Below are 14,077 nucleotides of genomic sequence, written 5' to 3' on the forward strand. Positions count from 1 at the left end.
TATGTACACAGAACAGACAAGGGCAAAAAGTTCCTCTCCATTATAATACATTTATGTATTTCTCTCTCTCTGTTTGGCATTCTCTTTATATGTGTGTGTGTGTGTGTGTGTGTGTGTGTGTGTGTGTGTGTGTGTAGATTTTCATCGGAGAGGTGTCCATGTATGTGATGAAATCAACGAGGGAAGCACTCCTGGCCCAGGAGAAAACCATTGTGACAGGAGACTGTTGTTACCTCAACCCTCTAATTCGACGTATCATCCGCTTCATAGGTAAGAAAATGCCAAAAGTTCCACGCTGCCCTGAGGCCACTCCTGTTGATGGTGTCTGGAGTAACTCTCTGATCGCTCAGAAACGTACTCCTTTATGAGCATCAACACTTAAATATGTGTGTATGCCCTTTAAAAATCCAAAGAAAAATTTGTCAGTTGTCATGTATTGATACAGATGCCGGAACGTGACCATCTTACATTTCCCTACAAACCGAACAAGTGTAGCAGATGGTTGAGCTCACAGAAAGTGAGGAAGAAAAAAGAGCTTCCTCAGTCATTTAGAAATGGTTTGGTGAGTCAAACAACTGTGATGTGTAAGTTGTGATGGAAACAAATGACGGAAATGTGAATATAATTTGTTCCACCACCTCAAGCAAAAATACCACTAAAATGAAGAGGAGAACACGCCAGATGCTACAGCATTGACAGTAATAAACTTCTTTGATTTAGAACGGTTTTGCTCTAAATACTTCCTCTCATAAAAAGAAATGAAAAAAGCAATGGATGGAGATGGAACACAATACATAATCTCAACAGACGGGGTGGAATCATAATAATGATGAAAACATTGGAAATTGTTCAAATTCTATCCTTTAAACTACTTCATTAGTTTGGTTTAGTTTTGCATTTAATGTTGGTTGGGCTATTTAGTTTCAATTTATTTTTGTCCACTGTTTGCCCAGAGTTTAAGACTGTAGATGAGCACAATTTGATTGTTGAGATATAATTTTCACATCATCATTTGCAATGTTACTGAAATGTGTTAAACTTTTTGTCATTTACTTGAAGTCTGTATCACCTAGTGGTTGACCTCCTGTTCACGTCATTTACAGACCAGACAGATCTTTGCTCGACTGATGACCCTGCTTTTTAAAGGACACCTGAGGACTGTGACAACATTCTTTTTTAGAGAGTGGAAACTTTATTCCTGTGACGTTAATGCCACTGAGAATTTAATTAAACATTTTTTCGGAAAGTTTATTTTGCACTGTACGTAAGTGAAAACACCTTACACCTGTGCACTATTATGCACTACAGTCATCCTATCACCACTAGATGAAGGTGCTGCTTTGGACTTTTTATAATTCATTTTAATTAATGTTATCAAGAAGTATATTAGAACTGATTATGAGGTTAATTGCTCAGTACACTGGGCATCTGCAACACCATGATTGTCTTTCAGTAGGATTTAAAGCAGGAAGCAACATGTAGTATCTTGTGGCTAAGCTGAATGTCGCCTGTGAGGGGAGCTCCAATGCAAAAAGCTACTCAGTCACACGGTAACCGTGATGATACAGAACACGAGGATGTGGTGTTTGTTGATGTTCTCAATACTTCTATCATAATGGTAAAAAGACTTAGCAAAGCACAAATTTATTCTACAAAAGACAAATAAAATGCAGGCTATGCAAATGAGCTGATGAGGCCAGGACGTGGACAGCATATGCATTTTTAAAAAACACAAGCATACATTTTTACACTAAATAGTCATATATATTAACAGAACATTGTCACAAATTTTTAAAGCCTTGCTACTCTTTCCCTGTTGCACAGACTTGATGTATCACGCAGACAGTAGAGAAAGTGAGTTTCTTTATCTGATCTGTGGAGCGAATGTGATATATTTGCTGCTTTCCTGGGGCGTTGTTGGTCAGTGACACTGGGAAATAGGACGGTGGTGTTTCCTCATGTGATACCAGATCTTTAATGGTGCTAGTGTGTGAAAAGCTATTCTCTCACTGAGGTTCTTACAGACAGAGATTTGACCTTACATAAACACAAATATCCTCCCAAACACAATGAGAACTGAGCAACTAAAGAGTAGAGTAGTTTGCTTATACAGTACTTCTACCATTTACCATAACACGTTCAGTCAAGTTTTTGAATGTGAAATTTGTAATAAGTAACACTGGGTGTTTTTCTTCATATTTCAGCATTTATTATACAGTATTTACAGTGGCAATAATGTATGTGAAGGCTTTTAAATTACGTGGTATTCTGCCTCACTTACTCACAAAGTGATATTTGATCACAGCTGTGAATAGTTACAGTAATTATAAAGAGATTCTTGGTGTTTGAATCAAAGATGCCAAAGGCATTACTGTACCAGCAGGCTTGTCATAATCAAAGGTCTGTTTTCAGAGATATTTGAAGATATCTTCATTGAAGATGGTTCAAACATGCATTCAATCACTACTTTTTTGGCTTGTGAGCTACTTATAAAATGACCAAGTCAAAATGATCTACCTACTATAAAAATACAAAACATATATTTATGAATATATTGAGAATTCTTTATATGTACAAAATATGTTGTATAGCTTGCATAATTACATGAACCCTTGTTACACAATACAACTCTGTACATTTTTTTGTCATTACCTTACTCTGATGAGTTGCACTGAATAGAATCAGCCATGGATGCATAGTCCGGACGCTATCTTGCTAGCTTGCTAGAGTTTCGCAGCACTTGGTGCCGTTGTATGCATGCGCGGTGACCCACCTGTCAGAAAAAAGTCAGATGTCAGACTGGCTGCCCTGTACCACAATTAAGTGACAAATTACATAGTGAGGACCGATGATTGCTGATGTCTACTCTGTTAATTCCATGCGATCACCCACACTACCTTTGCGATTGACTGGTAGATCACGATCGCCATATTGGGCACCGCTGCTTTATACCATCAACCACAAAACAGCTATTATATTGGATGTACACTTTGAACTGGGTGTCTTAAAAAGAAAAACTGTCTTCATCAACTTCCATTTCTATGACTGTTTATTATTGAGGTCATTGTGGGTGGTGGAGTCATATTAGAGTGCATTCTATTAAGAGATGGTGTATATATCTATATCTACCTATCTATCTATATATATATATATATATATATATATTTAGAGAGAGAGAAAAGTTTAACCAATTCAACAGTAACTTTGCCATTTACTTTTAGAAGGTTATCATTTTTTGTTTTTGTAATCACAACTATATTGTTGATTTTTAAAATAATACAGCTTGGTTTTGTCAGGAAATGTATTGAGCAATTCACCTCATTTATTTTGCCATCTGTTCACGAAACAGTCTCTCAAATTTGTTATATCACTGAGGCTTTTGTTTATCTATTCTAGTTCACCCAGTTCCCCCGTCTCTACTACCCTTAATGCCCTTCACACAGTCCTATCCCCTCTAGCCCTTACAGTCACTCCAACCCCGCTACCAAAACTCTCTGCAGCTCCAATCCCCCCCCCCCCGGATGAGATTACAAAGCAGAGTAATTTCATGGCTAAGCAGGCTAGATAATTAGCAGTTATATTTCACAGCAAAAGGAATCCAGACACAGACACCGGTCAGGGTTTTTTGGCTGCAACTGTCAGTGCACCAACTCACTTTACATACCATTTTATATTCCACATGCTTAAGGTTCTTTCTTCTGTCATGCACTCCTCTTCTCTTTCTGATTTAACTTCGGTTCATTCCAACATGTTCTGTATTAATGTTATGTTCATACACAAAACCTTTCTTTGGTTAGAGAGAGGGGTTAAATTATTGGAAGATGTACAGATGCAGCTATAATATGATTAATGACAAACTTCAGTATAAACAACTGAAAAACAATACAAAATGACCTGTTTTATATTGTTCTTTTACAATAAATCTGTGTTGGCATAGGACATCTTAACATTAGCTGTTCTGGGGTTTAGCTCAGACTAATATGCACCGGGATATACACAGATATACACAGTGTAAAGCCTCTACACATTTTTGTTTACATGCCAGTGTTCTTTGCTTTTTTAACCAAACTTTTATGCCATAAATTCTCATTCCGCTGTACCTTTGTTTCTGTGTGCACCAGGTGTGTTTGCATTCGGCCTGTTTGCAACAGACATCTTCGTCAACGCGGGCCAAGTAGTGACAGGAGGTCTCTCGCCTTACTTCCTGTCTGTCTGCAAGCCCAACTACACCGGCACAGAGTGTCGTTTTAATCACCAGTTTATCATTAATGGTAACATCTGCACCGGGAACCCCGTCATCGTGGAGAACGCCCGCCGGTCGTTTCCATCCAAGGACGCTTCGCTGAGTGTTTACTCCGCTGTTTATTTGACGGTAAGAAGACTGCAACAAATTCTAGAAAAGCTAACATGCTTTTCAGTTTGTTAAATTCTCAATCTCTGTATCTTTTTCTATTTTGATTCTCTCTTTGCTGGATCATTAAATGTAATTTTTTTCCTTGAAGACTTTAGAACAACTTAAATGTTTCATTACATGTATTTGTACAGTCCAATAGGCATCAGGGAGTACTCTGAAATATATGTAGTATAAAGTCCTCTGTGGCTCCAAAGGGGCTGCAAGAAATCTGACAAACTGTGTGAAAAAAGCAGTTTAGGTCAGGTTCACTGGTTGGAGCTGAAGACTGCAAGCTTGAAAATGAACAGAATCTTAGGTTGTGGAAAAATATCAGACCTTCATAGCCTGCTGCCCATTTCTGTTCAAAGCTAGGAGCTAGATTACAACTACACTACCTACTATACTTTATACATCAGAAAATCATGTTTTTCTGATGTATAACATTTGATTTTATTCACTTTTCATTCATTCATTCATTCATTCTTAAATAGACTTTTGAATATGTTGTTTTATATTAATTTCTGTTTAAATCAGCCTAACTAAGACAACATTTTCTTAAACTAACTCCAAGCTAAATTGATTAACAGTCAGAATCAAAGCTACATATGTGGCAATGGAGTCGCTCATTTAGAGCTGAATGTGATTACCTTAATTCTTGGAGGAAACTAAGTTTGGAATGTAGGATAAATAAATAAAATAAACCAAATATTCAGATAATTATGCGCTGATCAAAGTTACTATATCTGAAATATAAAAAAACAAAAACGGAATCTGAACCATTTGCTGTAAATATGTGTAATATTGCACTTCTGGTTCTTTGATGGAGAAATTGGTAATGACTTCATAATTTTTTAAAACGGTATTGCAAGCGTAGGGCAGGCTGAAGCACATTTGGAAAATTGGCAGCAGGAGCATATGAATAATAGCCCTTTGAGGGATTATTTGAAGAGCTCCAATGTGACATCGGAGTGAGGGGAAGCACCAAGCTGCTGAAAAGTGAAGGAGAAAGTAGATTTTAGCAAGAGCAAGTGAAATAAAAAGGGCAGGTTGTTGATGAAAACAGAATTTGATATGTACAGTAGGGCCTCTTGGTCAGCACAGGAGGAGGTAAAAGTTCAAAAAGTGAGAACTTTAGTCGGAAAACAGAGTATGTTTTTAAATGCTGTGTCTTCTGACAGCTTTTACTCTCAGTACGAAGTTCCTTATAGATTGATTTTTTATTCTCTGTAAAAAACCAAAACTCTTTGTTTTGGAATTATTTCACTCATATGATGCAAGTTTTTGACATCTTTCTGTAACTGTTTTGTTATGCATTGGAGGCTTTTTCCTGCCTTAAAATGGTCAAATATTTGTTGCTGTACACGAGACATGTCTCTGCTCTTGCGTAATCTAGGAGAAATGGGGTTACTATGCAACATTTTTTCTGTTTTCAGTCTGACATCTTTAGTTTAATTTAATTACTCCATTGTCCTCTTCCAGATGTACATCACCAGCACAATCAAGACCAAGTCCAGTCGCCTGGCCAAACCTGTGCTCTGTCTTGGCACGCTCTGTTCGGCCTTCCTGACTGGCCTCAACCGAGTCTCGGAGTACCGAAACCACTGTTCGGACGTAGTGGCTGGATTTATACTTGGATCAGCCATTGCTCTGTTTTTGGTGAGAACAAAAGAGAAATAGGAAGTTTATTGTGGATTCTGGACATAATTGTTTTTAAATATAAAATAACAAATTTCAGCTTAATTTTTGAACTGACCCAAGCCAGTAATTAAATTATTAGCAAGGCCAGTAATCAATGATTGCAGGTTAGAGAGGCCACAAAATGTATGTGAAAGTTAGCTCTGTTGCTATTCGCTCAGGTATAATAAACTCCTAAACACTAATTTGGTAAAGAAGCGAAATAGAGAAGTTCATGAAGAGGTGATTGGGTAGAGGCAGTGAAACAGGATGAAGCAGGGTTTAATAGGCTTGAAGGAGGTTCAGATGCAGGTGAGTTTGGATGGAGGGATGCTTTTGAGGACGCACTGGTTGATTAGGTGAAAGAGAAGAGAAAAAAGCAGAGAAATACTAAGATGGCCCCTGGATTTCTACTGAGATCTGCAGGCACTCTGGTTCCACGGGCCACGGTGAGGAAAAGGTAGGGGAACCTAAAAAGGAGAGAGCTGCACAAAACATTAGTTTGAATTAGTGATTGGGTTTAATGCTGCAAGATGGAAGGAACCACATGATAAAACCAGTGAACTGATTAATTTTGCTTATGTACTCCAGAGGTAAGAGATCCTGTTATCGGTTATATCTAAGCAGTTATTGTTACAAAAGCTAAATTGTGCAAACTGGACTTCCCAGGCATCCAAGTGTTTAATGTAATAGTAAGATCCATCTCCTGTGATGCGTTGTGATGTGATGCGTTGTGATGTGATGCGGGCTACCACTGAAAATTCAAATGGCTTTGTCAACATCACAATTTATGCGGTGTTTAAATGAGGGGTATTGATTATAACTGAAACCCTTGAGTTGATTTTGGGCTGAAGCAGAAAGCCTATTTAGGAGGAAGGAAGGTGAAGGAAGCCCTCTGCAAATCAAAAAAAAAAAAAAGAAAAGATTTATTTAACAGTCTCAGAGGCTTCATTACTTGTACAGTAATTGCTGCTGGGCCCCAAGAGTCAAAGTGGGATGAAGTGTGAAAAAGATGAGAGGAAGGAGGAGACAAGGAGGGAAAACAGTGGAAAAAATGAAAACAGAATTTTTTTTATTGTGCTTTGGTTGTAGCTGATTTGATGTGATCAAACAGTTCTGTGAAAATTTACATTGTGGTGGAGACCTTGACAACTTGTCCACCCACAATTTACATACCAGCAGCATTTTATATGCAGCGTAGCACCAACAGCACCAACACACGGATCAACAGATAAAAGAATATCATCATGAAGCTTTAAAAAAGCTGACTCAGTACTATGTCGAGATATAAAGTCAGATTGGAATTTTTCTAAAATGTTATCATTTTCCACAAAAGACTGTAATTGATTAAAAACAACCTTAATTAGTAAGAGCCTTGATATTTACAGACCTTTACATAGTAGAGGGATCTGGATACTGAGGTTTTCCAAGGGTGAGCATTGGGAGGGCGAATTAGGACCATAGACGATGTTGGGGCATGGGTAGATTTTGGGTTTACAGGAATATTGTACTGTAGATGCTTAGTGTCACCTAAGCGAACAGAGTTAGTTGTTATTGATCCTGTTCTTGTTGGACTTTAAAGAATGCTCAGAGCCAACACTCTGCAGTGTGGTCAGCATGGACCAACTTGTCCACAAGGAGGGGGAACCCTCACACCCCATTGTTAAGTTAAAAATGTAAGCGTTTAATGATTGACCTATAAAAAAAATCATAGTCAGTGATCTCCAGGGAAAGATGAAAACATGAAAGTCAATCATCACCTCAGCAGTTTTTACCCTGCTCATTTCCAGCTTATTACCACAAAACCATTACCTGAGAAGGACTGCCTGTCTCGTGCACATGGTCCTGATGGTCACGATCAAGGTTGTGAAGGTCTTGTCGTCCTAGAACTGAGGCTGTTTGATGGACTGCTATCTTGAGGGAAATAATTGGCCCAAAGAGAGTAGAAAGCAGGTGTAGCTTAAATCCCTTCACTACCAGTGCTCACAGAAAGGAGATCTGAATCGACTCATCAAACAGCAATTTAGTCTTACAAGAGCTTTGTCCTCTGCCAGCAGATAGAAGGATCACTGTTAAGCACTTGGTCGAGGAGCTCAAAGATGATGTTGGTAAAGATTAAGAAAGGAGACATAGGTGTCTATTTGACTTTAGACAAAGCAGAGACACGTGTTTACACCTCCCAGGTCTGGTATAACCAAAACGTGTAAGATATATAGAGCTGCCATATACTGTTAATAGTAAGTCTGATATACATTCACTTCATGTCCCTTTACCTTTTAGAACTAGAATTAATGATGACTCTGTACGCCAAAAACTTAAATCTCTGCTTTACATAAATTTTCAGATGCTTAATTCAGCTATTTGTAGAAGCCCCTTTAGCAGCAAATACAGCAAGACTGGGTGTTTGCTGGGTCACTCAGTCAGAGATGTGTCCCAAAGCCTCTCTGTATTTAAATGCTTTTATCTTTCCCTACATTCTGGCCTGTCTCCCTGTCTCTGCTATTTCCCCCATAGTGTTATGCTTCAACCACCATGCTTCACTGTTGGGGTGGTATTAGGCAGGTGATGAGCGGTGCCTGGTGTCTGCTAGATATAGTGCTTTGAGTTCAATTTCTGTCTCATCCAACCAGATAACCTGTGCTCTCAGAATCCTTTAAACACCATTTGGCTAAACTTCTTGTGAAATGCCACATCCTGCAGTGGCTTCCATCAAGCCACTGCATGTAGACATGATCGATGTTGTGTTTCTGAGCTGTTCATCCTTTCCTGCAGGTTCTCCCATCTTTGCAGAGGACTTGCAAGCAGCCAACTCTAGGAAGAGCCCTATCGGTTCCAAACCTTTTTCATGGCACAGTTATTGAAGCCACTGTGCTCGGGAACAGTCAAAGCTTAAGCAATGGTTCTGTACCTTTGCCCTGATCGATTCATCATCACAATTTTGTCATGGAGGTGTACAGAGAGTTCCCTGGGCTTCATGGCCCCTCAACAGATTTTTCAAGTTGTTGTGATAAGTGAATTTTATTTTTCCTACCTGAGATGATAAATGACAGCTTGGCCTATCTAAGGTATTAAAACAAAGCATTCCTATGGCGGTGTACTTTTTTTTTTTATTTTAATTGACTTTATTTACATCATATTGCTAGTTTGGGGCCAAGCCATAGTGACATGTATTTGAAAGTACAGTATGGTTATAGCATAGGTGTACTTTAGCCTTTATCCAGGAGTAGATAAGAAGATTAATCTAAAAACAAGATTCACTGTGGCGGAGTTTATGTTTTTGTGAGAGTGTGATGTTGGCCAGTCGTCCTTAGATTCTCACCCCGTAGCTCATTCTTTTGTTTTGCTTTGGAAGCAGTGGAAAAGTACTGTCCACAAACATGGGAAAGTTGGGCATCTTCCTGCAGTGAATCACACCGCTTCATTTTTTACCTCTGCCACTGCCCCGGGGCATGGTTGGCCTGGGGGGAAATGATTCTACCTCAGGCTGCCTTCTTTTATTACATAGTCCATAGAAGAATTCAGAAATGCAGGAGCCTTGATGATGTCCCCACTGTTATCACAACCTGACTGGAAAAAAACACCACTGAATTTACAAGAATTTTAACAGACAAAAAAAAAAAAAAATGAAGCAACAAGTCATCAGTTCACAGTTCACTGTGCCTGCTGGGCAAACTGCCATTCCACAAAGATGAATGGAGCATCTCCACTCACTGCATTAAATAATGGCTGACTTTTGTGGATGTAATGTTTGATTGAGCCTTTACACTCATATAAACTTTATATACCCACAATAAACGTTCTGACCAAGCCGTTTGGAAAACCATTAGGCATTTTCATTTCAAATTAATGAAATCAGTTTATTTTAACTGACCTTTTTATTTTATTTTTTTACTCATAATACACTATAGTAGTCATGGCACACTGAGTGTTGTTTTTTGATAAAATAAAATTACTTATCATTGGAAGGTAAGATTTGTCTTCAGGCAGTATGCATACAGATACAATAAAGCATTTTATTTCTTTCTAGAGGGATGTTAATTTTGCAGCTGTAAAAATTAAGTGTATGCAGTCAGCTATTAATTAGACTGACATAAACTGCTGTTTACGGTCCATTGACGGTCTGTCTTAGTGTTTTTAGTGATCCCCTGTCTTCTTCTCCACCGCCATCATGAAGCTGGCACTGTGGTTTTGAGGGTATTGCTGCATATCACATATTTTCATGTTTTCCAAAGTATTAATTGTGGGTGCTTTGGTGATATTTTCATTTTTAATCTAACTATGAGGATTCATAGTTCTGCATGGCTGTAGACTCTAAGTCTTATTCTGACATTAGTATGATTTTTCAAATAAATTTTAATTGGACAGTTTTAGGGGTTATTCTTATAAAAAAAAAACATTTTGTCTGTAGATGTGGAGACAGTCTTTGTGACAGTCTTTGACGTTAACCACCTGTCCTCAAACTTCACAGGGTATATGTGTTGTGAACAACTTCAAAGGCGTCCACAGTGCAGCAGTTAAACAGAAGACTGAAGACTATCGTGGTCTGCCTCTAATGACTTTTCCCCGTGTAGAAAGTCCTCTGGAGACCCTCAGCGCACAGGTAGCAAAAAACCTTGAATCTCAAAATCTTTAATCTCTATAATGCACATTATCTTTCCTCATTAATTAGCAGAGATCCCTCCAGACCTTCAGCTTAAAACACTAGTGTGCTGGAATTCAACTTACTTTTATTGTAATTTGTTAGTAATTTCTACATTCCTTAGAATTCCTGAAGAAAAGGTTTTATGTCAACAAAAGAGAGGGTTTCAGTATCAGTCTTTTTTTCTGTCTATAAAACACAGGCATGATATTTTGCACTATGCCCTGCCCTCAGAAACCCATGCAGAACCTTACACAAAGCACTCCTGACATTCTACCTTTTCATCCCTGCACCTTTCCCCACTCCTTCCATTGTCTTCCTCTCTTCCTTTCTTCCTCCTTCCACATCCATTTGCAGAACCACTCGGCAACAATGACGGAGGTCACATGACTAAGGGGGCAGCACCGGGTCACGTTTGCGTCTCCACAGCACTTCCAGACACAATGACAAGGACGCATGCCACGTGGCTCCGAATGCTCAACAAAAAACACTCCTGATATATCTGTTTAAATCACCAAGGGGATAAAATCCCCTGTGTTTTCAATGGTTTTCATCTAGTTGAGCTATGCTATTAGCTATGAGCTATTAGTTCAAACTGCAAAGGCACACAGATCACATTAGTGGCAAAAATACCACAAGTAAACGTAAGCACAGATTGTTTTTCCAGATATTTGCAACCATTTGAAACATGGGGCATTTTTTCCTCCAAGGTGTGCTGTTTGTAGTTAGAGGACAGTGTTTTGTACATTTTGTATGAGCGAGTGCTGTAGCCTATCCTGACTATGGATGTATTAGGAAACCTGGATACTGGAGTCAAACATGGCGCCCTGGCACTTGGATAAAAATTGCTTGGCTGATGCATGTGCCAAAAAAGTAGCTAATTATCAGGTTTGCTTCTGCCACCACTCGTGTGTGCCCCCCACTGGCCCCACGCGCTCCTGCTCAGCCTGTAGACTTTACGTCATAAAGATGTTTTGAAGAGATAAACTCTGTGTGACTTTAACACACGTAAAAGCTCCGTGAATTTCTTTGCATTTAGAGGTGTCATGCTATAATTTTGCAGACAAGATGATTACCATTGTCGTCTGTGGAGAAAAAACTAATTGGCCGCAGAGGTTTTTTTTTTTGTTGCAAAACTGCGAGTGGACACCGACGAAACAGTTGGCTGAGTGATGGCACCTGTGTCCAGCTCTCTCAATACATCCATGATCCTGACGGTGTTTAACCTGCACACTTCCTGTCAGCTGGCTCACTCATTTTACATCACATCCTGTCAGGTGAAATGCCTCGTTGATCACCGCATCTATTTCCCTCAGTCTGAAAAATCTGCTATGGAAAAAATATTGATGTTGTCATTTTGTGATGTTTGTCATTTGTACAGAAAAAAGACAGAATCATTCTTTTTATTATCTCCTGCTGTACATTAATTGACCATGTCAGGTCATATTTTGTAAAGATTTTTGTTAATCTGTATAATGATTACGATCCATTTGGACCTGTTTGCCTGCTGTAAACCTGGATATGTTTTGGTATCAATTTAGGTGTTGTGGGGAACAACCCCTCCTACCTCAGGAGGAAATGACAGGAGTCATTTATATCCTCTGAGTCAGAAATGAGGGTTGACAACCCGCAGTGTCACATTATGAGAAAACAATGTATGAAAATATGACTGAACTTTTCATAAAGAGTTTGTTTCAACCCCATTTTCTGATTCTCTGTGATGTTAATGGGGTTTCCTCCTCAAAGGTCCAGTGGGGCTAGCCTGTGCTAGATCTTCCTGAAGATTTCACTAGTATGGCTTTACAATTAGCTTTAAACCGAAATCTCAAAGGAAGACTTTCTTATGAATGATGTGGATATAATATAAGGAGTTACACTGACCTCAGTCCCAGCTAGCCCTTTTACTGGAAACCAGGCTAATGACTCCTGTTTCGCTTTTCCTCCTTGAGGCACCCTTCCCCGTCCCACCAGTGGATTGTGATGCAATGTTGTGATTCCATTTCCTATTGGAAGTTATGCCCAGCATGAAGAGAGAAATCATGATGTTTTATAGATATTCATGATTAGACTTATTATCATTGTGAATACTATTGTCTTTTACTTTGAAAACAACAAAAAAGTGTTTCATTTGAAATGCTGCATATTTTTTTTCTTGGTTTGTTCACCAATTAAATAGTCAGTAGCAACACTGTGTTCTTCTGTCTTTTTAAAAGTGGTAACTTTTGATCTCCAGTTGGTTGGGGGTAGTTAAAGACTTACATACATTATCTGTAACAAATTATGCTATTCAGGTTCAGAGCAGGCCACAGAACAGACCATTTACCCTCACATTCACACCTAGGGGCATTTTAGAGTCACTTAATTTAGCTAACATACATGTTTTTGGGCTGGGGGAAGAAACAGGAGTACGCCACACAGAAGGGCCACAGCCTGATGGGGATCCGAACCAGGGATCTTCTGAGGGCAGCGTTAACCACTCCGCCACTGCACTGCCTAATAATTGACTTAGATCAAATGTGTTTATCCAGAATAAAGATATACCAGACTGTGAGGGAGTTAGTATTGTTGTTTCAGTCTGCCCTTGATGTGATGACATGCACTAAAATAATGACCATTTCATAACCTAACAGAACACACAGTGTTTCCATTTTAGTATGTGTAGTCTTTGTGCAGGATACAATGGACAGTACAGTATAGGAAGCATTTAATCAGAGGCTGAGCTCAGAGGGTAAACAATCGTTTAAAATTTCACCCACGAACATCATGCCACGATTAAAGTAATTCTCTGGAGAAGACACAACACAACAATTTTACTAAAGAGATTCAGAGTTTGAAATCATGAAATGTTTCTGGGACAAAAAAGCAAAAAAGAAACGGCAACGACAAAAAATCCCCTGAACTGCCACTTATTTTTTGAACGGAAAAATGCCAATGTGCCCAAGTGGAAAGACGGAACCTGGTTGTTGTCTCTGACTTGCCTAAAGTCAGGAGAAAAGTTTGAAGTTTTAGTGAGCTTACATGTTCAGACAGGCCCCCGAAAAGTCTATATGGATATGACTTTTTTGCTTTCTTTGTTCTGCCAAGTGTCACATCCAGTGAGGCAGCCCTTTTCTCCTCACACCACACCCCTGTCCAGCAAACACGCCACACGGACTGGGATTAGAATGAGCACAGATATGCTAAAACCAGGCTGTTATTTAGTTTTTCTGTTGATTCATCCTATTACAACCACATCAACTTCAGTGATGTTTATGTCACTGCTAAGCAAAGCACCCACACACAAACACAGACACAAAGAAAGTGACGGCTCAGCCAGTGCACTTGCTCTTTTGCTCTGTCAGGTATTCATTTCAGCTGTGACAGCCTGCGCT

The 14,077-nt window shown here is 39.1% G+C and overlaps 1 protein-coding gene across 5 annotated transcripts in view; it reads left to right on the plus strand.

Annotated features, from left to right (window-relative positions):
* plppr1 (phospholipid phosphatase related 1) overlaps positions 1-12,908 on the plus strand; it is a 48,130-nt gene extending 35,222 nt beyond the window's left edge. For 2 of the 5 annotated variants that reach the window (XM_067484403.1, XM_067484402.1), the window contains 5 exons: positions 138-270; positions 4,122-4,372; positions 5,873-6,049; positions 10,536-10,667; positions 11,064-12,907. In XM_067484403.1, coding sequence (XP_067340504.1) covers positions 138-270; positions 4,122-4,372; positions 5,873-6,049; positions 10,536-10,667; positions 11,064-11,096 — 726 coding nt within the window. In that variant the 3' untranslated portion in view covers positions 11,097-12,907. The other 3 variants (XM_067484405.1, XM_067484404.1, XM_067484406.1) reach the window with 2 other exon arrangements.
* Positions 12,909-14,077: the final 1,169 nt, after the last annotated feature.

This window comes from Channa argus, chromosome 18 (genome assembly GCF_033026475.1).
Source record: "Channa argus isolate prfri chromosome 18, Channa argus male v1.0, whole genome shotgun sequence".
NCBI lineage: Eukaryota > Metazoa > Chordata > Actinopteri > Anabantiformes > Channidae > Channa > Channa argus.